This window comes from Orbicella faveolata, unplaced genomic scaffold (assembly GCF_042242905.1).
Source record: "Orbicella faveolata isolate gen_17 unplaced genomic scaffold, um_ofav_v1 contig_35, whole genome shotgun sequence".
Classification (NCBI taxonomy): Eukaryota; Metazoa; Cnidaria; class Anthozoa; order Scleractinia; family Merulinidae; genus Orbicella; species Orbicella faveolata.
The window spans coordinates 3,702,868-3,727,997 of NW_028301564.1; the positions used below are offsets into that span (position 1 = coordinate 3,702,868).

General features: G+C 41.1%; 4 protein-coding genes across 4 annotated transcripts; 2 read left to right on the forward strand and 2 right to left on the reverse strand.

The window, feature by feature from the left end:
- Window positions 1-921: 921 nt before the first annotated feature.
- LOC110048685 (octopamine receptor beta-2R-like) lies at window positions 922-2,478 on the forward strand. Its single transcript, XM_020754461.2, has one exon. The coding sequence runs from the start codon at window positions 1,308-1,310 to the stop codon at window positions 2,424-2,426; it is 1,119 nt and encodes a 372-aa protein (XP_020610120.2). The 5' UTR covers window positions 922-1,307; the 3' UTR covers window positions 2,427-2,478.
- A 1,491-nt stretch (window positions 2,479-3,969) lies between these two features.
- On the forward strand, window positions 3,970-5,474 carry LOC110048682 (melatonin receptor type 1B-B-like). Its single transcript, XM_020754459.2, has one exon. The coding sequence runs from the start codon at window positions 4,339-4,341 to the stop codon at window positions 5,431-5,433; it is 1,095 nt and encodes a 364-aa protein (XP_020610118.2). The 5' UTR covers window positions 3,970-4,338; the 3' UTR covers window positions 5,434-5,474.
- A 230-nt stretch (window positions 5,475-5,704) lies between these two features.
- On the reverse strand, window positions 5,705-15,833 carry LOC110048681 (GH3 domain-containing protein-like). Its single transcript, XM_089273250.1, has 7 exons — window positions 15,369-15,833; window positions 13,764-13,942; window positions 11,945-12,294; window positions 11,230-11,360; window positions 10,360-10,562; window positions 8,911-9,303; window positions 5,705-6,844 (listed from the first exon to the last, which is right to left on the reverse strand). Exons 1-7 carry the CDS (start codon window positions 15,730-15,732, stop codon window positions 6,623-6,625), a joined length of 1,842 nt encoding a protein of 613 aa, XP_089129376.1. The 5' UTR covers window positions 15,733-15,833; the 3' UTR covers window positions 5,705-6,622.
- Window positions 15,834-16,175: 342 nt separating this feature from the next.
- On the reverse strand, window positions 16,176-19,527 carry LOC110048680 (E3 ubiquitin-protein ligase RNF14-like). The gene is made up of 2 exons (XM_089273251.1): window positions 19,151-19,527; window positions 16,176-18,807 (listed from the first exon to the last, which is right to left on the reverse strand). Exons 1-2 carry the CDS (start codon window positions 19,493-19,495, stop codon window positions 17,749-17,751), a joined length of 1,404 nt encoding a protein of 467 aa, XP_089129377.1. The 5' UTR covers window positions 19,496-19,527; the 3' UTR covers window positions 16,176-17,748.
- Between the last annotated feature and the right edge of the window lie 5,603 nt (window positions 19,528-25,130).

Consider the following 25,130-nt stretch of genomic DNA (forward strand, 5'->3'; position numbering starts at 1 on the left):
TTCACACAAGCCGTGTGGACGATTTGTACCACATGGTTACAAAATGGCGGAATGTCGGTTTTATAGTTTTCCAGCGCTATTGTCTGAAAGACACTTTCCAAGTTGAAATCAGCGTTTCTAAACTAGTTTCTAAACTAATTTCTAGAAGTAACTGATCTATTGACTGAAATATGAGTTCTTGCCTCGAATAGGTCTATCGAAGAGCTCACGTTTGTTACGTAACGTGTGTAAACTTCGGCACGTGAGATTTGTGGGCGTGTATCTGAGGGAAACGTGCGGTGCATCAAATAGCAAGTGGGTTAAATGTTCCTGCCGATACAGTTCTGCTCTCTATAGACTTTATCATGTCGTTAGTTTGATTTATAGTTCTTTTGAGGCGTAATTATTTAGTTAATGAATTCCATTCGTCGAAACCTACTCGAAACTCCTAAAATTCTTTACCGCCTGTAGTTTGCTTTGTAAAAGCCTAAGAATGGCGTCGAGGCTACCGAAAACGTGCTGTGTCCATTCATCACGGCTGGTGCATTAAACTCAACAAAGCCATTTCTTGATTTGGGGAAAATAAAACAACACATTTCCAAATGCTTATTTTTTATTTTGTTTTCTTATTTTTTAATAAAAAGAAAAACGTGATTATATACTCACTGTAAGAAAAAAAACTGGAGGTTATTACCGTTTGTCTCTTCAAAATATATTAATTTATGTCAACAGAGAGGTTATCTTTGCCGTTTGCTGTCTACCGTTAACGTCATGCTTAACCTCTCTAACATTAACAAAAGTTGTTGCCATTGCGAAAGAGACGATAGATACGACCATAGTAAAACTGATATAATAGTCATAATAAATCTTAATAATTTGCAATACTGTTTACACGCTATTAAAGACCCTGCCAAAGAGCAATTTCAGCATTTCCATCCGCTTCATAACATATTCAACTATTATAAGGTATTTTACAACGGCGGTGCAATTTCCCGCACACGACGAAGAAAATATCATGATGCACGAGGAACGATGCTTCGGCGACTGCCAAACACGTGAGGCTACGGGTATATATAAAACTGACTGGCTGTGAGCGCGAGAAGAAGGGTGTATTCATACGAAGAGGCATACGGCTAACTTGGTCAACGATAGAAGATCGATGCGAAGAAGAAGGTTGCTACGGTTTTATCTGTATTGACTTAAAAAAAAACACTGAACACTGTTTGGAAACATTGTGGACTGGCGATTCTTGACGATCACAAAGCACTCAAAAAGGTTGGTCGTGGTTTTTAAATCCAAGGCCGGTATAACCGGCAGAAATCTCTAAGATGGAAGAGAGCGAAGAGAGGTTCACCTTACCACATCGTTCACTCGTCATCGTCGTGTTTGAATCGATAATTGCGGTTGTGTTCGCGATTTTATCAATAATTGGAAACACGTTGATTATCGCAGGGTTTTGGAAAAGCAAGACATTAAGAACTATTCCAAATCGGTTAGTGGTGAATCTATCGATTGTCGATATACTTTCTGCCATAACAATTCACCCTTTACTTGCGTCGGTAGTGATTGAAGGGGCTTGGCGATTTGGAGACGAAGCTTGTAAATACCAAGCGATTTTAAACTCTTTTCTATTCATAACGTCACATTTTAGCATAGCTCTGATAACCCTTAATCGGTATTTCGTTATTGTTCGTTACAAAAAATATACTGAAGTCTTTACCAAACGTTTAACACGTGTTTTTGTAGCCGCCATTTGGGTCTTTTCATCGTTTCTTGCTTCCACGCACTTCGCGGCGCAAGACAAAGCGAAATTTCACGCCAAAGAAGCCTTTTGTATTATTTCCAAGGAGAAGTCTTCAATTGCGTCGCTCATAATAACTGCGTTTGGAAATATCGCTTTTCTTACAACAGTTTTCTTGAATTTTGCGATTCTGAAACTGGTTCGCTTGCATCGGAGTAGAGTATCTGTTTCTTTCAATAGAAACTCCTTCTTCGCGAAAGTTGCTAGACGCGAGGCACAGGGGAACGCCGGAAAATCGTGCGCGATTAAGAAGCAAGGAATCCTGGCGAATAAAAACGAAGAATTCTACATCGCAAGAAAGGTTGTCATCGTGACAAGCTTGTACACTTTATGTTGGCTTCCTCAAGGAATAATAAAAAACGCCAGCCTGGCAAATAAGGATTTCTCACGGGAGATCTGGATGGCATCTACATTCTGTATGCAGCTGAGTTCTGTCTTAAATCCAGTGCTTTACGGATTTCTCAACAGAAAAGTGAAGAAAGCCGTTTTTGGTATGTTGGGAATTGGAGTTTGCAAACGAATTCATGTCACTACGACAGATCGAGAAATTACTTCAAGACAGCTGAGATTGAAAAACACTTTCACTGTGATTCAGGCCCTCGATCAAGTTAAGTGCAACGACGTCGTCCCTGTACGCCTGGAGTGAAGCGAAATGAAATGAAATGAGTTTATTTTTAGACCAAGCCGCGGCAAAACGGATCAAAGAGGAAGAAACAAAGTTTGGAACAGTTAAAATCATTTTGAAATTAAAAAAATAGCTTGAAGGCCTCACACATGTAGCGTCAGTGTTAGCAGGATACTAAAAATTTCCAAAACAACTTCAGAACTAAAGAAAAATAAAATGTAGCGGAACTGCACATACAACCGTTAATTATTCAAAACAAGGATATTGAAAATCAAAATGCGTTAAAACAGCTCAGTAAAACATAGGAAATGCAAACAGTAAACAACGTAATTAAACACAAATAATATAAGAATGTACCGGTAGTACAATACAGCAACGGAACATTAAACAATGAATGGGGCTGGACTCGTATCATATAATGTGTCTGACGCCAAGTGTACCGAAATCACCACGTGAGGATTATACACGTGCATAATCTTGTAGAACGCTTTCACTCACGTGGCTAGCACTCGTGCAAATTTATTGGAATGATAGGAAGCGTTTATATAAGAAAAGAGTTCCACTCCAACAGGATTGGTTTGGTACACCGACATGGCCGCCATTTTAAACCGTGACGGCAAATGCTACCAGAACGCCATCAAACAAAACGATTAATGAATAGGACAATGGTTGCGGCCTCACCAAGAGAGTTAACTGGGTTTATTTTTTAGAAACCTAGTTAAAATTGATCTTATTGCTTGGTTACACCTTGCATAGATTCATTGCTCTTTTTAAAATACTGAAAATCTGGAAGCCTAAGAACAAGGTTGTTTACAAAGTCGAAAGTTATGGAAGAACTGAATCGAAGCATACGGGTCACGAGTCACATACAAGAAATGGAAAACTTTCACGTGAATTGACCTTTTCCGGGTTACCTTGTGCCTCTGCTTCAAAACGAGTCTTTCATTTGAAAATGAATTTGAGTTGCATGAGAATAAACCTTTCGGCCGAATACATTCTCAAATGAATGGTTTCGCACGGAGACTCGTTTCGAAACAGAGGCAAAAGAAAACTCGGGCCTAATTGCGGCCTCGCCCCAGTCTGCCCGGTTCAGTAGGTCTTAGTACGGGCAAAACGGCTCATACAAATCTTTCTTAGGAAGCGGCTTAGATTTATAGTGCGTTCTGGACGTAATTAGGACGTTTTGTGTCACCAAAGCGGAAACGTTAAACCTCTATTTCAGCCTGTATTTTCTTTTGTATCGAAAACACATCGAAAATGAAATTGTTCACACTAATTCATTTTCGCAAAATGATATTTTTCGTTTTTTAACTAGATGTGTTAAATGGAAACAACCCTGTTTTTTCTTGTTTCTTAAACGGGTCTTTTAAACATTGCCACCATTTATAGAGAGTGAGGTTCTATAAGATATAACATGAGGAAATAATTTCAACTCTAAATAACACTCACAATACGGCGAGATTAGAATCCGGCTAGCCTTCATTAAAAGCCTACGTGGGAGACATTAAACATATATATGTATCCGTCTGAAAGTGCTTATAAATTAAAACGTCTCAAACGAAGGTGCACCTTGCGAGCGACAAGAGCAAAACACAAACCTTCTTTATTCTAAAGGTAGTCAGTGTATAAATTTGGTGAGAACACACGCGTGCAACTGTGCCTGAGCCTGTAAAAACTACATGAGGTTATTTGGATGGAACAGGCGGGGAAACAGATCCAGAGAAAATGAATTATTCCAGAAAATATACAACTTCTCTCTTCCACGGCGCAAAGTCTCTGCAACCGGGAAATCTATAGTGTGCAGCACGGAGTGACAAATGCACCAACGTCGTATGCTGCTTAGAAAATAACAAAACGAGGAAAAACCTCACATAACAAGTCGCGGTTTTGTAAATCCCAGGAACGAACAAAAAAGGCAACGAAAAGCTTGAGGATGGAAAAAACTGCTGGGGGATTCGACCTGCCATATCGATCTCCCGGGACCGCCGCGTTGGAGTCAATAATTGTTGTCCTGTTCACGATTTTATCAATACTTGAAAACACTTTGATTATCGCGGCGTTTTTCCATCTCAAGTCATTAAGAACTATTCCAAATATACTCGTGGTCAATTTATCGATCGTGGATGTCCTTTCTGCCATAACGACACACCCTCTGCTAGCATCGGTGCTGATTCAGGGAGCTTGGTGCTTGGGACAAGAAGCTTGTAAATACCAAGCGATTTTAACCTCTTTTCTATTCACAACCAAAACTCTAAGTGTAACCTTCATAACTTTAAACCGATACCTGATCATCGTCAGATACAAAAAGTACACCAACATGTTTACTAAACGCTCAACTCGCTTGTTTCTGGTGGCGATTTGGATCTCATCGTGTCTCCTCGCCTTATCTCCGATAATGGAACAAGACGAAGCGACATTTCACGCTAAAGAATCCCTTTGTGTCATTTCAAGCAAGAATTCGGCAAGTTCTGTAGTTATGGTTGTATTTGAGAACATTTTCTTCCTTGCAACGATCTATCTTAACTACGCGATTTTAAGCTTAGTCCGTTTACATCGAAAACAAGTTTTTTCCTTCTTCGATAAAAAGACTTCCCCTTCAACTTCAAGAGTGACTCCCGCGAGCGCGGCGCTGACAAGCTGTCGACCATATGCGATTGGCACGCGTGGAACAATTGCGAACAGAAACGAAGAACCTCACATCGCAAGGAAGGTTTTTACTGTAACAACTTTATACACTATCTGCTGGCTGCCTCAAGGCATATTAAAAATCGCCAGCCTTACAAATAGTAACTTGTCACGTGAGATCTGGATGACGTCCACGTTCTGCATGCAGCTGAGTTCCGTGTTGAACCCTATCCTTTACGGATTGCTCAACAGAAAACTGAGGAAAACTATATTTGGGATGTTCAAGATAAAGGCTAAAATGCTGATTCACGTCGCTGCTACAGAAGTTTCCACCAGACGCCTTCAAATGAGGTCATTTAAAGGTGCTTTTACAGTCAGCCACGTAGGCGCACAGGCTCCCTGAAGCTAATCTGTTTTTGGTCTAGACGTATAGTATCTGTCGGCTTTTGCTCTCTATAAGCGATCGCTAGCGATGAATTAAAAGATAGTTATGATTTTTCACAAAAACTAGCTAGGGGATATTGCTATCGCTAGTTTAAGCAAAATTTCAAAATCCTCGAAAACAAACCCAGAGTAGTTTAAAAAGGTAGGAAACCTTCAAAAGGTTAATTTTGTAGAACAGCGATCTAGAAATGCGAAAATAACTCGGAAGCAAGGAATAAAATCAATTCAGCTTATTCGATTGTTTTACGGATTTTCTGAAAGAATCACCGCTTTATTCACAAGTGCAGGCATGGGTACAACACACTTACAACATACTCGATGTACATTAATAGCGGATATATGCCAAGACACACACCTCACAAATTTCATAAATTATGTTATGGTATAGTTACGTTACTTGTTTAATTGTGTTAGTTTCTTATCATATTTAACTCCGAAAGGGAGCTACAGAATACGGAATATACGACATTTCAATAAATATCGCGCAATGCTTGGTGTGTTGTCAAAACCCCATAGGTTAAATGGCGCAATAGTGGAATAATAAATTACAATTATACTGAAAAAGCGACACTAAGATTTGGTCATTTGAATTGGGTGCTAAATATCGTTTCGACATTCCTTTGTATGTCAAGAAATTGATTCTCATTTAGCAACATCTATAGCCAAATATTTCAACCGAACATCTCTCAGTAGCTGAAGATATTAGGGATTTTAAGTAACCACAACGGCGACGCCGAGGACAACGTTATTAAAAAATGAATTTATATTTTACCCACGCATCTCGCGATACTCTAGAGCCATTTACTTTGTTTATCACTGTCAAAACTATCACGAAACTAAACCTGGGATACAGCGATAAATTTGGAATAAAAATGTAAAAAATTAGCCGTTATGGTTCCCGCTCTCGAGACAAGGCAGAATTTGGTCATTTCACGTTGTTGTTTTGCAGAGGACGGCAAAGATATGTGCCAAGAATTATAACGCACGTGCACAGCCATTGTCCTGCTCATTAAACCTTTTGTTTACAGACGGTCCCGTTACCGTTGCAGTCGTGGTTTTCTTAAACTCCCTAATCACCTGGACACAAACCCCTTGTCAACAAACATTTCCCGTGTGGTCTAAAACTGGAATAATGTGCATGGATGATGTTAAAATGTTGTATTTCTCAAAAGAACATCAAGCGCTTCTTGGGACTTGATAACTCGTGGTATCTTAATCTGATTGGCTGCTGAAGGGTTGACACGAAGAAGATATTTTCTCAGTTCGCTAAAAGTTCCATCTTTCATCATGAATAGCTGAAGACATGAAATGCTTCCTTTTTGTCTGAACGAATTATAAACAGGACTGAACTCACAAAGCGCATTGTCGATCTAGAAATGAAAAATACAGCAAAAAAATCAAACCCTAAACCACTACACGTACCCTATTACGTCACAAACCACGCTGCCTGTGATGGTGTACATTTCATCACGTTTACGGAACTTCAATTTGGAAACTTGGGTTGTTTATCATCTACTCGGAAAAACCGCTTGGTCGACAGTTGTAGTAAATGGGAGGCGTCAAATTCCGAATGGAAATTTCCACGGGGATGCGTTCGTTCCATTTCAACGACTTTTTCCCGGAAGATAGGATCAAAGGCGATCCGAGCCAAAAGGCTTGGAACTAGTAAAAACTACAATCATGGACAAAAGTCTTGGGACAAATTTTCACTTTTCAGTTGGTGCTTTTGGGCACACGCCAGACGCGAATACAGCTTCACCTGCCTAACCTCGGCCCCCACCCCCCATACGATGTTGAAAACTACTACCTGCATGCAATATCCTTTGATTTTCAACATTGTATTGGGCGGGGCGGGGGAAGAGCAACGCGTTTTTAAAAGGAAAGCAGCGCTTTTTTCAAACTTCAGTAGTAAAACACACATAATTCGTTAAATTACATAAGTGTCCCAAGGACGTTTGTCCACGATTGTAGCAAATGGAACGCACATTTTCACTTCGGAAATTCCGTTTGGGAATTTTGGTCCACCTTTCAAAAAATCCCGTTTTCCCGAGAAAATTTCCGCTCAGAGAAACAAAACTAATCTTTCATTTTACATTCCATCCGAAATTTCCGGATTTTTTAGGTAAATGGTAAACAACCTCGAACAAAACAGGCCATCACAAATAACCCTTGCACGTGCGTCATACAAGCTTCAGCACACAAATAACCAGGAAGCAGTGGTAGTTATTAACCACGGTAGAAGCAGGTGTTCAGCATTTGAAAAACACTCAATGAAACATCATCAAGGACTTGATGTGTAAATTAACAATGTTTATGGTGAAAAACAACTTAGCGAAGTTTCTAGCCCAAAGCTGGTGTTAAACAGGAAGACGAGTGCCATTTCCCAAATCTCCGATGATGCACTCGTAAAGTTTCCGAGTCTTATTACCCAATCAAAAGATAGCGCGAGAACTCGAGAGTACTCTGAAAGTTGCATGTCATCATGGCGCATTCGGTTGCCCTCGCTAAACGTGACCATTCACCAGCCATTGCTGATCATATGAAAACCACTGGTCACAACATAAAACGGGATCATTTTGACATTTTAGCGTCCGGCAAAACTGACTTTCATTGCAAAATTAAAGAGACTCTGTTCATTCAAGAGCTTAAGCCTTCCCTTAATGTCAATGTCAGTAGTGAGAAGTTGTTGCTTTATTAGCTGTTACTCCTCATGATGTCTAGACAGGTTAACGTACTGCTGCAGATCACTTTTCTCAATTTAAGTTCCAGACCTCTCATTTTAACGATATATATAGTTTCCAAAAAAAAATGTAACGGTCACTTTTGAAAATGTATGTAGACTAGCATACGAAACGTCAAGTTCTGTATTAAAATGTGTTGGAATACAATGTTTATCACCGCTGTTTGCGTTATATTCTAAGGACGAAAACTCTTGGCGCAGTCTTCGAGACTGTTTTGCCATCAAATGCTACTTACTCGTCGCGATACAATTATGAACTTCAATGAACTTCGAAATGTTCCCTTTTTATCCCGCACAGACGCAAAATTGGTTTGCGAGTTCAAAGCAAGAGAATGTTAATCAATGTCGCGGACATTTTGCTTCGTCACCAAATCAGTTTCATTGTTTTTCTCGCCAAAGCAACGCCGTTGTCACATTTGAATGCCGTTTGTTTATGCATTCTGGTGCGCTTTCTCCTCAAAATTGTCCTGAGATGTTTTGTTTTCTTTGATCCTTCCGTAGCCCGCAAGTAAGCTTTCCGAACGGAGCTTAGTTACTAATAGGCGTATAAATCTTTCACTTCTCCCCCATCCCTACCTAATCAGTCCCTGGCGGACATCCTTCGCTCAGATTAACCCTAACCCTGCCAAACTCTTTCAATGCACAGATGATAGCCCCAAGGGCGCCAACTGATCTAACAATATCACTGAATCCTACCTTAAGTTCTAGATTCTTCCTCTCCTCTTCTTCTAGCACGTCACTCAGCTCTATAAACACAGCGTAATATGGCGCCGCACCCCTGACGTCATCACCTTGACTCTGACCACCAAGCATGACGCTTTCTGCGCATGTGTAGTCCACCATTTGAAACCGCTGTCCCTCGCCACTCAGTACGGACGTCAGCGCGTCGTAGAAGACTCTCTCTGATGTCTTCTCCGCCCGTACATTGAGAATTTGTCCTTGACGATACTGGAACTCCACGACAGGGCAACTGTTGTGAAAACGAGCAATCTTTACCACGTCTCCCATTCTGTAGCGATACAATCCACTATGATTTGTAACCACGAGCTCATAAAGTTTGCCAACTTCAGTGTTTTCGGCAAAAAGAGTCTGCAGAGAAGAAATAGACTCATTGAAACAGCTGTTGTCCCAACTGAAGAAGTTGAAACATCTATATCATCCAGTCGAATTACAATAATCTAAGTAAAATTATATAGTTTACATTGTAAATGCTCGTTTTAGCGTTACACAAAATGGTGTCAGCGACCACTACAAAACTGAACTGTTCAGCTAGCAAGGCAATTTAGGATAAATAGGTATACTTTCAGCCAACCAGTAGCGAGTATTTACAGTAGAAGCATTATTAAAGGTTTCACGAGCAAAAAGGAGCAGAACAGTTTTAGTCTGAGTCTTATCTTTAAACAGAAAAATGTGGCCTCTTCTACCATACACAGATATAAATACAATTCCTATAGAAAACACCGTGCTGAGTTCGCGGGCAAGTAGGAAAAAAGAAACAACTCAAGGGGCCTTTTTGACGCTTTTCCGATTTTTTCATTCAAACAATTCGATTTATCGTGCCGAACCTAGAAACTATGCGAAGTTTCATAAGAATCCGTTGCAAACTCATAGAGTGATAGTACCCCAAACTTGTCACTGTTTACAAAGAAATGTATGCCACAGGACAAGCTTATTAACGCTTGGAAGTCTTAGCAACTCTTGCTCTAAACTGATTCACCGATATGAAACTAATGAGACAAGATTTATTTATGGTAAAATACCAGTGCCGCGAACTCGCCGTGTAGTTTTACGCTGAATTGACTAAAACGTCTCAAACAGCTGAAATATTTGTCCCTAGAACAGGAAATACGTTTGCCTTCCTTTTTAGATGCATTGAGTTTTCAATTAAAGGTGCTAGGTCACGATTTGTGCATCTTGAAAAGTTTAGCCTAAAACAAGTTCGTCGTTTGTCGGCCATGTTGATCTTCTCCACCCTTAACCATCCTTGTTCCTTTATTGCTTATCGGTATCTCTTTGGTGTTTTTCTATCTTAGTAAACAACTATTTTCAGCTTTCCTCCAATTTAAAGGCAATTTTGTATGTGGTCAAAACAACTCAAAATACCGTGAATGAACTCCTTTAAAAATACCGAAAAGCCTCCCTTACTGTCGGCTGCTCCTGACTGCTGTCTTCAACGGGTATAAATTCGAAGAACATGGCTCTAGGCACCAGCATATACAATGGAGTGGCTTCTTCTGGCCACAGATTCACTCCGATCAAACCTTCAGTCGCTCCGTAAAATGGCGAGTAAATTGGAACATCTCCTAGGTAACTGTCCTTGAGTTTGGTGGCATACAGGTGTGCCGAACCTTGTAGGGAGAGAAAAGAAAGTCACAGGTTTTATGTTAATTCTACTTAAACAATGTTTGCTTTGGAGAGAAAGAATATTCATACAGCTGGGAAATGTGCTAGATAGAGAGTTACAACCCTGACAAGGGTACCGCAGAAAGGCGGGCACATGTGCGACTTGCCTATTGAAAAGCAGTCTTGTTCCAAGAAATCGAGGCCCCTGGGAGAAAGCGAAAATATCAGCATTTACGGCAGTTACTCTTTCTATACATGTTCTGTTGAGCTAAATCACATGCATACATTCAAACCAGAACTGTGATTTTTCGCTTTCATCCAGAGCATTGGGCATTTGGTCACTGTTGACCAAAAACTAATTCAAACCAAAACATGTGACTGACTTTTTACAGCTTATTTCAGACCTCAAATAACCTCTGGAAATGAGATTGATTATGCACTTCACAGATGAATAAACGTCTTTCTGTCTAGGAACCAAAATATAACTTCTCTCTACTGACTGCAATACATTTCTTTTAATATTAGTTCTAAAAATTTGACGATACATCATAACAATGTGGCTGGTTGATGATTTTCTTTATTCTCATCACCTAAACATGCTTAACAGGATAAACGATATTGTAAGGAGAAGTTAGATAATGATCCCTCTTAAAAATTAATAATTTAAAATACCTGTTGAGCAAGCAAGGACCAAGTTAACATGCGGCCATATTCTCTTGACGATGCCATTAAAACCTTTGGCAAACTCGTCCTTCAGTTCATCAGCACGTTTTTTATCAGGTTTAAGAAGGCTGTCCAGTTTCCTGAGGAAAATGAAAATACAACTGACCACAGAAAACACTGGGGGGGGGGGGGGGAGGGGGGGTGGTAACTACCATATATGGGCTATAGGTATGTGCCCTGAGATAGGCAGGGTTTTTGAGGTTCTCAATCCTTAAGTAGGGTATCATTTCTGCCCCTGTTGGTATTGTTTTCCCAGTGTGATCTATAGATGGCAAAACTAAATTGTATCACCTAAAATTGCAGTGCGTAAATGCCAAGTTAAACAAAAAACAAATGATCTGCTAAAACACAACTGTTTGTAAACTTCAAAAGTTACAGAAACAAAATAAAGTTGAACCGTTTACCCTATTTTTTAAGTTTCTCTCTTGAATAGGCTGTCATTTTTCGGGTTTCAGCCTTAGATGGGGTATCAATTTTTATTTCCTTCATCCTTAAATGGGGTCAGGATTTAAGACCCATCATGGGACACACCTAACCAAAATTTATGAAAGTACTTCCTCCCAGCCAGTAAACACCATTTTTTGTCTACCACATTCTTTGTCACGACAAAATAAATGCAATCTGCCCTTCATCTACGCCTATCTCACTTATTAATCCCACTTACATTCTAACTTCATCTTCGATCTCCAATCCAGGATTCACTCTACCATGTTCAATATCATCCACCAACAACTTCCACTGAGCTTCAAGTGCAAGGAGTCCTGAATACACAAGCTGTGCAAAGTTTGCTTCTAAAATGCCAAGATTGCGATCCTTCAAGGCAAAGAGCAAGTGAATATACAAGGCCTCGGGTTCTGTCATGATGTCAAAGCCTGCTTTAGGAGTTGTGTAGAGGTGAAGGATTCGCTGCGAGTTACTGGGTGAAGATGAGTTTGGACCAATCGGTAGGCCTGATTCTGTGTAGCGCCATTTTGGAGAGTAAAAAAACTTCAAGCTCTTCTGTAGCTGGTAAGACTGTATGGAAAAAAAATCAGAAAAGATTATTTTGGCAGAAATTGAAATATTTGGCCAACCAGTGACCTTGAAAATATCAATGTTCAGAACCTATCTCATTGGCAGGGGGATAACGTGAAGCAATAACTCAGTTGCAGTGAGAGCACATCTTTGCACAATAGGCATGATTAAACCAAAGAATGTGCAAGAATCTTGGTACTCTGATATGCTACTTATTGCATCTTGTAACACTTTTGGGAAGAGTCAGTGGTCCCCTTGGCCCTCTAAATCAACCAACATGTCTTGTAGACTATAAAGGCTGGTTTTCACTAGTAACGGAGTTGTAGTCAGAGTCGTAATCAGAAGCTTGGAGTGATACGATCTAGTGAAAATTAAACTGACGGAGTCGGAAGCAGAACACCGCACACACCTACGACTCTGTCGCTTACGATCCAGTGAAAACTAGATTGTCAGAGTTGGAAGCAGAAGTGGAAGAATAAACCGTTTCCGGGCCTCATGATTGCTTAGTTCTTGACTCTGACAATGTAGTTTTCACTGGATCATAAACAACGGATTCGTAAACGGAATCGGAAGAAATGGAAACATTCTGATTCTTCTGACTCTAATTCCATTGAACTTATGACTCCGCTTACGACTCCGATTTTCGATTTTCACTATGTTATAAGCGCTCTTATGACTCCGACTATGACTCTGACTCCGACTCCGACTCCATTGCTAGTGAAAACCAGCCTTAACATGTGGGACTTTTATGTGCACCTTGAAGACTTTGGGTAGGGGGTGGGTTGAGAGAGGGTGAGAAGGGGGGAAAATGGATTGATGAGGGTGGAAGAGAGAGAAAAGGCAGCACAAAAAAAGAGAGAGGGGGGGAGGGACAAAGTCACATCATCCTTTTTTACCAGAATGTTTAGGTCTCTTTAATTTGCACAGGAGGAAAAAAAAAACAATTGTCACATATAGTCGAGCCTCCGGTTGCGACCACCTCTCCTCAGCAACCAGTTTTTCAAAATACCAAAAGTTTCAAAGTCAAATCACTATATTTGGAACCTCTTGTAAGCGACCGCGACCACTTTTAGAGCTAAAAGTTTGAAATTTTCCTTTGTATTTAACCTCCCGTAAGTGACCACTTGACAGATAATGGAGCGAAAAATGGATAATAAGGTGTTGTAACATTATTGTATTCCTGGCAAGGTCAAAAAATGGAAAATTATTTCTCAATGGGAAGAACTGACTTTTTTTTTCAAAATTGACTTTTACATGAATAAAACATTGCATTGGCATTGATGAATGGGTTAAGTCTTGGCAGTTACCATATTCTAATGAAGAAAATTTTTTGACCCATTATGGTCTAAGCTCTTGGAAGTGACCACTTCCCATAAGCAACCATCCAGGCTTGACATTTTGTTGGTCGCTTACGGGAGGTTCAACTGTATTTAGTTTAGTTAGGACAGAGATAAATATGTTTCTTTTACCCCAGGATATGCATCAAACATGGCACTGATGCCAACAAGAACTCCATTGGTGAAAAATATTCTACCAACATCACTAGTGGTGGGAAGCAGACTGCTCTTGCCAGACGTTCCAGAAGTGACACCCAACTGGTATGGATCCTTCGCAGTTAGGACATTCTTCTTGCCACAAGAGATCTGCTCTACCAAAACAGTGTGGCAACAACAGTCACTCAACAAATTCATTAATGACATAATTATGTGCTGCCTAGAGATGAAGGGTAGCCTGTAAAAAGACTTCCTTGTGGGCTATAAAATAAGAAATAAATTGACAAGCAGGGCAAGCAAAGCTTGGTCATGGAGAATTGCTTGGTTCACTACTTTCTTTTCACCCTTTAACTAACTAAGAGGCTAGATGAAACAGTGATCAGTTAGTGTGTCATTGTCAGATAGCAGCTCTCATCGTAATGAATGCCAATTGCCAATCAATTGGTCAAGTGGCCAGTCAGCCTATCAGTCAATCAATCAATCAATCGCTCGATCGATCAATTAATCAACTTATATGTCCCCGAGGCATTGCCCTGAGGGGTCTGTGAAAGGGGCTTGGTATGCTTGTTGGAAAAATTGAATTAAACCCCTACAGGAAACCAATCTGGGCTTCACTCAATTTTTATTTGATCCCTTAACGATAACAATCTAAACCAGACACACAAATGAGAGTTAAGTGATAACTAATAACAAGACCATCAAATTCTTCCATTTGTGAAAAAAGGTAAGATAATCCATGGAAAACCTATTCAAACCAAGAATACAGCCAGACAGCATGTGTATTCTTGTTCCTTACAATGCAACTTGTAAAAGACATTGATGTTCTGTCCCGAACTAATCTCATTTTCCTGTGAACAAGGTTGGTTTTCAGCACCCTTAAAGCTACCAAATTAAGCAGATGAGCTTCCCTTAATCGATGCCCCAGTCACAGGATAATGCCTACCCCACCCCCAACCCCTCACCCAAAACTGTACCACCATGTAGCTTTTACCACCTTCAAGTGCAAATGGCCAAGCCTGTAAACAGTGAGGAAAATGATGTACTTTGGTCTGAAAGAGGCTTAGGGTACGGGGAGTCAGGCAGCACACTTCCAACAAAGAATCTAAGAATCACTTTCCCCCCCCCCCCCCCCACCCTCCAGCCCCTCCAGCAAAAGCAGAGGCCGTTATTCAGCTGCCTTTTTTAGAGACAGATCATTAATTCTTTTGAGGGGGGGGGGGGGTTGGGCAATTTCCAAAAAAAATTCCCACACTGCAAAAACAGCTGAAAAACTGTGCTTTCTACTATGTAAGCCCTATGTTTGACTTTAAAAAACGTTCTTGCACAAGCTAATACCCACCAAAAAAGTTCATGCACAACCTTAAGGGGAAAAATAAATTTCATACCCCCAGAAAATTGCCCACCCCTTTGCCCCTCCACCCCCCCCCCCCCCCCCCCCGCCATGGTCCGTCCTTTTGTGGTATTTGTTCAAAATGGGAAGAGCGATCCAATAAACAAATTACACTATAAGTATATTCAAAGGTTCTTTACGAAATTAAATTTAGAACATCTGAATCATGGTTTAAGTGTAACCTTACTTACCTACATAACGCTCGTAGTGAGCGTATCTTGTCAATGGATGTATCGCGATGTATTTCATTTTGTCGTCTATGTCACGAAACTTGTATTTTACTCCATATTCCGTATCAGCGTTATTCTTAAGTATCTTTAACAACGTTTCTTCTTGTACTTCAACGAAATGCACACTGTCTTTTTCCAGTTTTCGTCTCATCCTCCTACCGATGAGAGAAAAGATGAAGTATTCGAAGTGCTGTTGAATCATGGAGCCAAAAGTGTGTAGTTCAGAGCATCTCTTCCTTCGGATACTAAGAACAAGTCCCAAAATTGAGAATCCGGTGAGTCCTGCAGCAACGCCGAGATACAAAGTTAACTTTTTCGCAGGCATCTTGAGTCAGACGCTAGACGTCCTTGCACTGTTACATAATCTTCTGCATACAAACACTGTATGCGCGATGAGAGTAAAAGACTGGGTTCAACTCAGGGGAAATCAGGGTTAGGGAGGGGAGGGTACCAACGTGGATTTTCACTACACTCTTGTTATAGACAGTTTTTTTCGGCCATAGTTTCACTGCAGAGCTGTTGCTAGGGGCTGGAAGAGGTGTTAATATGGGTTTTACTGTGATTGATTACTGGGATTACCGGTAAAATTGGATTCACTGGGACTGGGATTTACATTGTTTTTTCCACTGGAAAAATGGGATTTGGGTCAGTGGGACTGGGAACACAAAAAATATTTCGGACTGGGATTTGAGTAAAAAAGAAAAAAAAAAATACATAAATAAACATAGGAAAATGGCATTCTGGGGATCTTTGAGCTGGGAAATGGGATTAGTTTTTTAATGTTTATATTTTTATTATTTAATTACCACAACTTTCAGACACTAATACCCCATTCACACCAACTAAACTAGTTTAACTAAATCAGGTTAAGGTTTTCTGCAATTTGTCAATTCTGCTTTGCAGTCATTTTGAGAAGAAAAATTTCAAACCACCTTGCTACCATCTTTTAATCAAACCAGTTTTACCAGGTTAACTTGTCGGGTGTGCACGATATGAGCAACTAATTTTTAACCTTGTTTAGTTAAACCACTCTTAAATGTAATTATCATGTTAGTGTGAACAGGGTATAAGACTAGAATACATACCATACAGCTATTTACACTCCTTAGAATGCAATACGTTTTCTCACAGGAAATAGGATTTATACCCCCCCCCCCACCCCCCTTAAGGGTCCTCTTGCTTGTGTTCTGTCATAACTGGTAGCCTGTGAACGGTGTCGTGTTTGGGGTGAAGAGAAAGCTGGAAGAAAGACGATAGAAGAGAGAGCCCCAACCCCCACCTGATTTCCCCCCTCAGCCACTTCACTTTCAGCCAGTTCCTTCTCCGCCCTTCCAGCAGCGGTCAGACCCTTCCAGCCGGAGCCTGTTCACGGGCTACATCACTGATGGGACTTAAAATCCCTTAGCAACTCTAACTTTTTCAAAAATTACTATACACGCGTAATTTCTCAGTGTCTCCTATTATGCTCTATATTCTATGCATCATTTTTGTGATGTATGGAGACTTAGAAAAGAGGTAATAAACAAAAAAAATAGAATGTGAACACAGGCAGACCACTCTACGTGTTTGTGGTTGATAAATATGGAACAAACAGAATCTATGAGGGTTATGAATAGAGCTCTGAAAATTGCATATGTAAATTACATCTTTGTCTGAATATCCCAATAAAGTTAAATGAAATGTAAATGAACTCATGTGTGGTGTTTTTTCGCCTTCCTGGGCCATCTGAAGGGTCCTGAATTACTTTTGGCTTTTTGGAAATTACTTTTGGCCAGAGACCAGTATTGGTCTTATTGGACTGGTATTGGTCTTATTGGACCAGTATTGGTCTTATTGGTCTAACTCAATAGAAACAAGGTACATTGTACATGTTTTCTGTTTCTCAGTTATTAAAACTTAAGGGTATTTTAAGGTTACCAAGTCAGCCACTGGGTTATGAGTAATTTGAACGAGATTGACTCACAAGTTTACACCAGTTACTACAGCATGAATGATCCCTAAAATGGACAGTGAGTGCTCTTAAGAGATGCTGCCAAGTTCCTTTTCACTCCTAAGAAATAACACATAACACAATTTGTAACCATACCCAAGGAAACAAAAATAAATAAAATAGTCAGTTAACATTATTGTTCACTTAAGCCTTTTACAAGTTGTAGCATAATCTGGTGAGGATTACCATAAATTTTTAAAATTTACATTCTATCTAAACTATTCCATCAAAAGATTATTTCTTCTGGTCCATGGGCAAATAAGTATATCAGTTATCCATCTTCTATTTTCTATATCTATTAAATTTTTTCAAATGACTCAAGTCAATATTATCTAGCATGTCATTTAATATTCACAACCACCAGTCTTCATCGTCATTGTCATCATCATCCTCATCAATACCTTCAAACAACTTATTAAAGCACTCACTGCCTGGGGCATTGAAATGTTGGTATGGATTACTGCGAGAAAGAGTAGACATGCACAGCCAACAAAAGTATGCCCGGCACTTCAAACAAGTCATTTTATTACAGCCATCAATCTTCTGAATACTTGCTTTGCAACTTGGACATTGCTTTGCATTGGAGTCAAGCCACTCTTCAGACACAACTTCATCCATCAACTTTTGCAGTTGCCGTTTTCCAAAACGCTTCTCTAGTAGTTCTTTTTCTGCACTAGAGGCTGTATTGTATTCCTCTGTAAGCTTCTTAAGATTATCTCTTTTAATCTCACACGGAGAAACACCATGGTAGGTATGCTTGCAAAAAGCACAAAATGCAAATGAACATGACGTGCAGACACCCATTGCTGAATCACTGTCAAGCATGACGGCAGTTTGACATAACGGGCGGGGACAATAAACGACATCTGACATTCCATCAAGACTGTACTGAAGCAGAAATCTGTCGTACTTTGCAAACAGCTCAGGACTAACAAGCTCCTTTACTTGAGAAGGTAAAGCTTGTGATTCACACTTTTCTGATGGACAGTTCAAAGCTTGGACAGCACCATCTTCAATCTGAACTTTGAAGTACCCAGCCATGCAATCCACACAGAACACATGGCCACAGTCATGGAATTCAATGCACTGTGATCCAGGCTTTTCACAGAAGCAAACATTACATGTAAAATAACTGCTATTAAAAACTCTCCCTTTCTCCTCTTGGTCATATTCCAATACAGCACCGACTAAATTATGGTGGGACGCGACATCTTGGAAAGCTCTTGGATCTCCTCTTCTTTTCCTGTTATTTTGTCCATGGGCTTTCTTAAACTGCAGAGGAAATGGGCTCTCCACACTCAACGATGGCAGAGTCTCATCCAGTAGAAACTGCGTCCATCTGAATAGGATTACTTCTCCTCCACCTTCTTCTGCCCACATTTCATCAAGGCATTTGCAAAGCTTTGACAACTGAAAGTGGCACACAAGGTTGTAAATGTAGTATTGCAGTTTCCATACTGGGAAACATCCATGAATTAATGCATTTTTAGCTGACAGGTTTGAAAATTTTTGTAAATTATCTAAAAGAATCTCTTGCTTGAAGGTATTTTTTTAGTAAAATAAAGATCTCATTGGAGCTCATCTGAACGTACGACTTAAAACGTAAAATTTGATTTATCGAAAAAAAATCGTAATAACTGAGGCAGCCATAGAAAGACGCAAATAAAGCAGTGATTTAGCTTATAACCTTAAGTTTGCATAATGACAAAAAAAAAAACTCGTGTCAGCAAATATTACGTTTAATTTGTCTTACCTGAAAAACGGTTAACCACTTGCATGACAGAGTAAATAATGGAGGGCTCTTAGAGGGATAATCCTCAGGAAATCTGAAATTTAACACGATCGGAGGAAGGTACTCCACTGTCAGCAAGTCAAAACTTTCAGTCCTCTCTGCTCCGTTTGCACCTTCACGCGTTCGACTTTTGTTACTTCTAGGCAGGTATCTAGACTGTATTCTTAGTTTGAAAGGTTTTGGTAACTCAAGGAAAACATTGAACTGGCCTCCCTTCTCCTCTGATGATTGAATGAAGATTCGTTCATCGTAAATAGAGGCTAAAGCAAGCAGTTCGTCTTCCTGCTGTTCGATGTCGTCGGCCATCTTGTGCAATACTAGATCCCAGGCTACCCCGCTATTTCGATTGTTTCGAATTCCCCCGCTATTTCAAACTCAAAACCATTTCCCTCGATCGAATTTCCTCTTCATTCATTTACTATCGCCTATTTCGAACTATTTTTCGCGTTCCCTGATAGCCTGTTCCAGGCTCTCGGTCAGTGGGGACGATCGAAAAAGCGGGCGGTCGACGAGCGGGGCGCTCGTCGCCCAACCGCTTTTTCGATCGTCCCCACTGACCAGAGCCTGGAACAAGCTAGTCCCCTGAGAGTTCGAAATAGTGGGGTCAACTGTACTTGGGTTGTGCGAACGGGCTAATCTGACCTGGGAGGGGCACTCCCATATAAAAAGAACGGGGGTACGTGGTCATCGAAATTTTGAAAAGAACCCCTGGTCCTGTTTTGTGGGCGTGGCTTGATTTTATTCACCCCTAAGAGGTACTAATTCTAAAACAACACATTATCTCCTGTCATACTTTTCTCGGCTGAATACCTTAAATTAAAAGGTACTGCGAAAGCTCCCACTGTGGACCTTTTGAGGCTGACCACCCCAAGAGACACCAAAACCGCTTTTTAACTCCTAAACGGTACGACGAGGGCACCCCTGTCCTTTAATTATGGGAGTCCCCCACCCCGGGAATCGGATGGTATCCCATCTAGTGCCTCTGTCGCAAAACACTAGCGATAGAGTGATGGCCCCTGTCGTGCTAGCGACAATACATTCAATGTGAGTTGATACTAACAGCAAAGAAAGATACGAAAGCAACAATCTGAACTAACATAAAGATGAAAACTATACGCTTTGACCAACATTTCGGTACATACCGAATTTTGTGATCATATATATAACACGGACTTAAGTTGAAAGTGTAGCGGTTTTACTCGAAAGTATAGTTGCTTCGGAATTCCGGAACTTTCAAGACGGCCAATGGTAAGGAACTTTCCTTGGAAAGTTTCCAGAAAATGCGAGGATTGCTGAATTTCCTAATCCAAACCATTCAAATAGCATAATATGTGCGATACGCAGTTAAGCATATATTTGTATTCTGTGCGTTTGGAATCCGTACAAGTGCAGGTAGTCATGTAGTCCCTTGGGTTTTCCGTGGTAGGTGTATTTAAGCGAGTGTTTAGTATGGGTTCATTCTCTCGGCGTATTACCAGCGCTGTTTCGTTTTGTTTTTCTCTTCAGTCAAGTTCCTTTCTTTTTCTTTATTTCAGTGTTAGGAATTTGGTCATTTAATTCGTAATTGTCCCAAGAGCTCTGTCAACGCCTCCTCGTCGGGCCGTCCGCCCAGACGGGGACGACTAGCCGAATCTGAACGGTCAGCTTTTGACGTTGATGTGGATGTTGTCGAAACCGATGAGTATCCTTTGATTGATGGTTAGGAAGCGGGGTAGAGTTTGCTGAAGGCTCCTCCGGTGTAAAAGGTCGCCTGAAGCAGTGTTTCAGTTATTTAGAATCCACCATCTGTGCCCCACAGTTTGTTTTAGGCCTGATTTCTGAAGGCTATTGATTACCATTTGTCAGATTTCCGGATAAGTGCCATTTAAGGAACAATCGCTCTGCGGTGTGTCATCCTCAGTTTGTTCAAGCTCTCTCTAAATTGTTGTTAAACGATCGCATCCAAGAGCATAGTGAACCACCCTATTGCGTAAATCTTTTGTCTGTCGCGGCGGGTGAGAAGTTGAGGTTGGTTATCGATCTCAGAAACGTCAACCCTTGCCTTTTCAAGCATTCGTTTAATACGAGGATCTGCATTGCCTTTCTAAAGTTTTTGAGCGGAACTTTTGTTTTTTTACGTGGGATCTGGAGTCAGGATACCATCATGCAGATATTTACAGCAAGCATCGGAAATTTTGGAGGTTTGCCTGGCCATTTTGCGGCAAGCTTCGCTTTTTCTTTTTCAGAGTCCTTCCTTTTTGCTTAAGTTCCGCCTGTTTAATTTCTGCTTTACGAAATTGCTGCATCCGTTAGTGAAGCGTTGGCGTTCCATGGGCCACTGTTACTTTGTTTTCTTAGACGACGGAATCTCAGAGCACCCCGAGAGAGTTTCTGCGTCTGCTGCTAGTTTATTGCATCAGAAGGATTTGAAACTGAATGGTTTAAAGCTGAACAGGGAGAAATCTCTGTTAGAGCCAATGCAAGTCGGTCAGTGGCTGGGTTTTGTAATTGACACTATTAAAATGCAGTTCCGAGTCCCGCCTAAGAAAATTGCCAAGCTTAAGAGAAACCTCGATTCCATGATTTCTTCTGGGAGCGCTACTTTTAGGGAACTTGCTCAAGTGGCTGGCTTCATCAATTCGCTGTATTTGAATTGGCAGTCGGCCCTATTGCTAGGTTATTCACGAGGCAGATGCATGCAACTATTCAAACCCGTTTGTTCTGGGATTGCTCCTTTTCTCTTTCTTCGCCCTTATCAGAAGAATTGCGTTTCTGGTCTGCTAATATCGAGGCCTTTAACGGATATGGAATTCAGCCTAAGCTTACTCCAGGTGCAGTAACTTTTTGCGATGCTAGCGATTACGCCTTTGGAGGATATCGGATCAAATTGAATGATCAGCCTGTCAGTGGGATGTTTAGCCGTTTTGAGTGTCAGCAGAGTTCTACCTTCAGAGAGCTTAAAGCCATTTTCTATGCTATCAAGGCGCATGTTACATCTCTCAGGCACAAGAAAGTTAAAGTTTTTACGGATAACGAGAATGCCTCTAGGATTGTTTCAGTTGGCAGCCCAAAGCAGCATCTTCAGTGTTTAGCGCTTGATGTTTTTCAGCTGTGCCGAGTGAACGATATTCAGATTGATGCGCAGTGGATTCCTCGCGATGCTAATGTTAGAGCTGATCTTGATGACTGATGACTGGTCTTTAAATTGTGAGATTTTTGCACAGTTGGATTCCAGGTGGGGTCCGCATTCTGTTGATCGATTTGCCTCTCATTACAACGCTCAGTTGAGGAGATTCAATTCAGGATTTCTGTCGCCGGGCTGTTGTGCAGTCGATGATTTGTCTCAGGATTGGCATGGTGAAAACAATTGGCTCTGTCCACCAGTGTCTATTATTGTGGATGTTATTAGACATGCGCGTGCATGCCGCGCGGTCGGCGCACTCATCGCTCCTAAATGGCCGTCGGCTTTTTTCTGGCCGTTGTTGAAGCCTCGCCCTTCCAGATTTGCTTCATTTGTTGTGGTTATCGTACGCTTGCCCAGAAGATCTGATATGATTATCCCTGGTCCTGGCCAAAAGGTTTTTTTATCGCGGCAAGCCTTCGGTTTTCTTTGGTTGTCCAAAATTCAGCGTGTTGGCCTTACGCATAGATTTTAGGTTAGCGTTGCCGACCAGTCAGTTTTTGTTTGTCTGTTTGTTTTTGTATTTACCGTTTCTTGGCTTTACAGTTTGCTTGTATTGTTGAGCATTTGCCTGCAGTTAATCGGTCGGCCCGCGTGTGGGATGCGTTTGCTACGGTTACCGGGCGGCATGGCTTGTGTGGGTTGTTACAGTCATGCGAGTTTTGAGCGTGGTAATGGTTGTACACCACGGGTTAGAACTTGATGTGCGATGCCGGTCTTACCGAAGCATAATGTTGCCTACTTTAGGCGGATACATTTGAGAGGATGCATTGTTTGCCATCTGTTTTAGCAGTTTGTTGATAGATGCTCCTGTCTGGGCTATATTTACCTTTCTGTTTTTGCGCAGTGTTGTTTGCTCGCTAACCTTATTTTTGTTTCTATAAGATATCTTGCAGGACGGGGGCTAAACGGCGAATCTCCAGGATCCGTCGTTGAAGTTAATGGTTCCGCATCTGGTTGATATTTTGTTAGAGTCTAGCGCTGCAAACACAGCCTACAAGTACAGCAACGGGTGGTAAAGATGGAGGACCTGGGCGCAGTCTAAGCTGGATGTTCCTGTTCTTCCGGCAGTTCCTTTACAAGCTTTGTATCCGACCGTGCTCGTGGAAACGTGCAGTACTCGAGGGACATTCTGCCTCCGTGATAGAATCTGCTTCGGACAGTATCCGATGGGGTCACCGTCTAGCAGGGATGGAGTCACCTACCATCCACCCTTTGGTGAAGGGCGTTGTAGAAGGCGCTCGAAGGAAGTTAGCGAGACCCCTCCAGCCCAAGAAGCCTTTGACACATGACTCTATTGCTGATATTACCTTAAGGTTGAAGCATCTGCATCTTAAGCAGATATTCGCTTTTTGTTTATTCTTTTAGTAGGATATGCAGGTGTTTTTCGTATCGGTGAAGTTTTGAGCATTAGAGTGCGGGATGTTTCCATTTTTGAAGATTTCATGAAGGTTTATCTGATTAAGCGTAAAAACGACCAGTACAAGGATGGGCACGTTTCGGTAATAGCTAGGTCTCGGAAACCTACCTGTCCGGTGGGGATAATTGAGAGAATATTGTCTTTGCTGCCTGATTCCAGTGGTTCTGGCTATCCTATTGTTCGCAGGATCGTTAATTCTAGGCATTCTGCTAGTCTTAAGTTCTACATTTCGCTCTTTGTTTCTGATGCAAGTTTATATGGTACACATAGTATTAGAATCGGCGGGGCTAACGATCCGGGGTTCAGGTCTCTTGATTCTTCAATGAAAGACAGGCATGTTGGTTGGAAGAATCCTAAGTCCAAGTTTCGTTACCTTGAAGCTGTACCAGAAGAGCTTATTGAGATTACTCGGTCGATGAACATTTAGTTCGTTACTAGGGGTCCAGTAGGAGGGTCCGGCAGCCGTAGCCTACTTTGGTTCGTATCCAGATTTCCCGCGCCAATCTTGGCGAGGTTTTTTCTGGCCTCCGAGTGTCCGCTGCGGTAGATACGCGCTCGGCTTACCTTGTATTGCTTGAATTTTCGCATTTTCGTTTTTTTTTCTTAGTCTATGTTTTTGCTAGCCTTTTTTTTTTTTGCTGCACGAGCTGGGGTATCCAAACTCTGGGGAGTGTTCTATTTGCTAGTATTTGAGTCTGTAATCAAAGACAGTGCTGGTTACCGCGGCACACTGCATTATTCTCCATATCGTTGTTGTATCTTGTTGTTTCGATGGTACGGTTAATAGCACAGAACAATAAAATCCGTGAGCAAACTGAACAGGCTCACATGGAACAGAAATTCCCGGCGAGTTATTTTCATAAAATGTGGACCTTCCTCGCAAGGTTGTCATCCTATCAAAAAATTGCGCAGAATGCTATTCCATTTGCCATTAGAAATTACCGGACATTTTTGTCGAATGGAAAGCGCGCTATCTGCAACACGGTTATGTCGTATCATTGCACACTATTTTATTGGACTAAAAGACCGACTTTTTTGCGAGTGAATATTCAGTGAGGCGTAGACACTCCAAAACCTGTACTTTTTTTGGCCAAATAATGAACAGCAACGCGCGCGAATAGAGAACAGTGGGAGAACTACTAGAATTTATCACATTCGCGCTTTTCCAAACGTACTAGTTGTCCACTAAAAGTAATGGAAAATGGCCGCTTCTTGTTTAGATAGCCTGGCACAAAAACTTGGAACGTTTGAACGAATTAGAGAGCACGCCATTAACTTTCAAATTCTCCCAAACTTTTGTTTGCATCAGACTTTCTGAGAGCGTGCGTGCTACCTGGGTACGAGTTCCCAGTTTGTCCCAA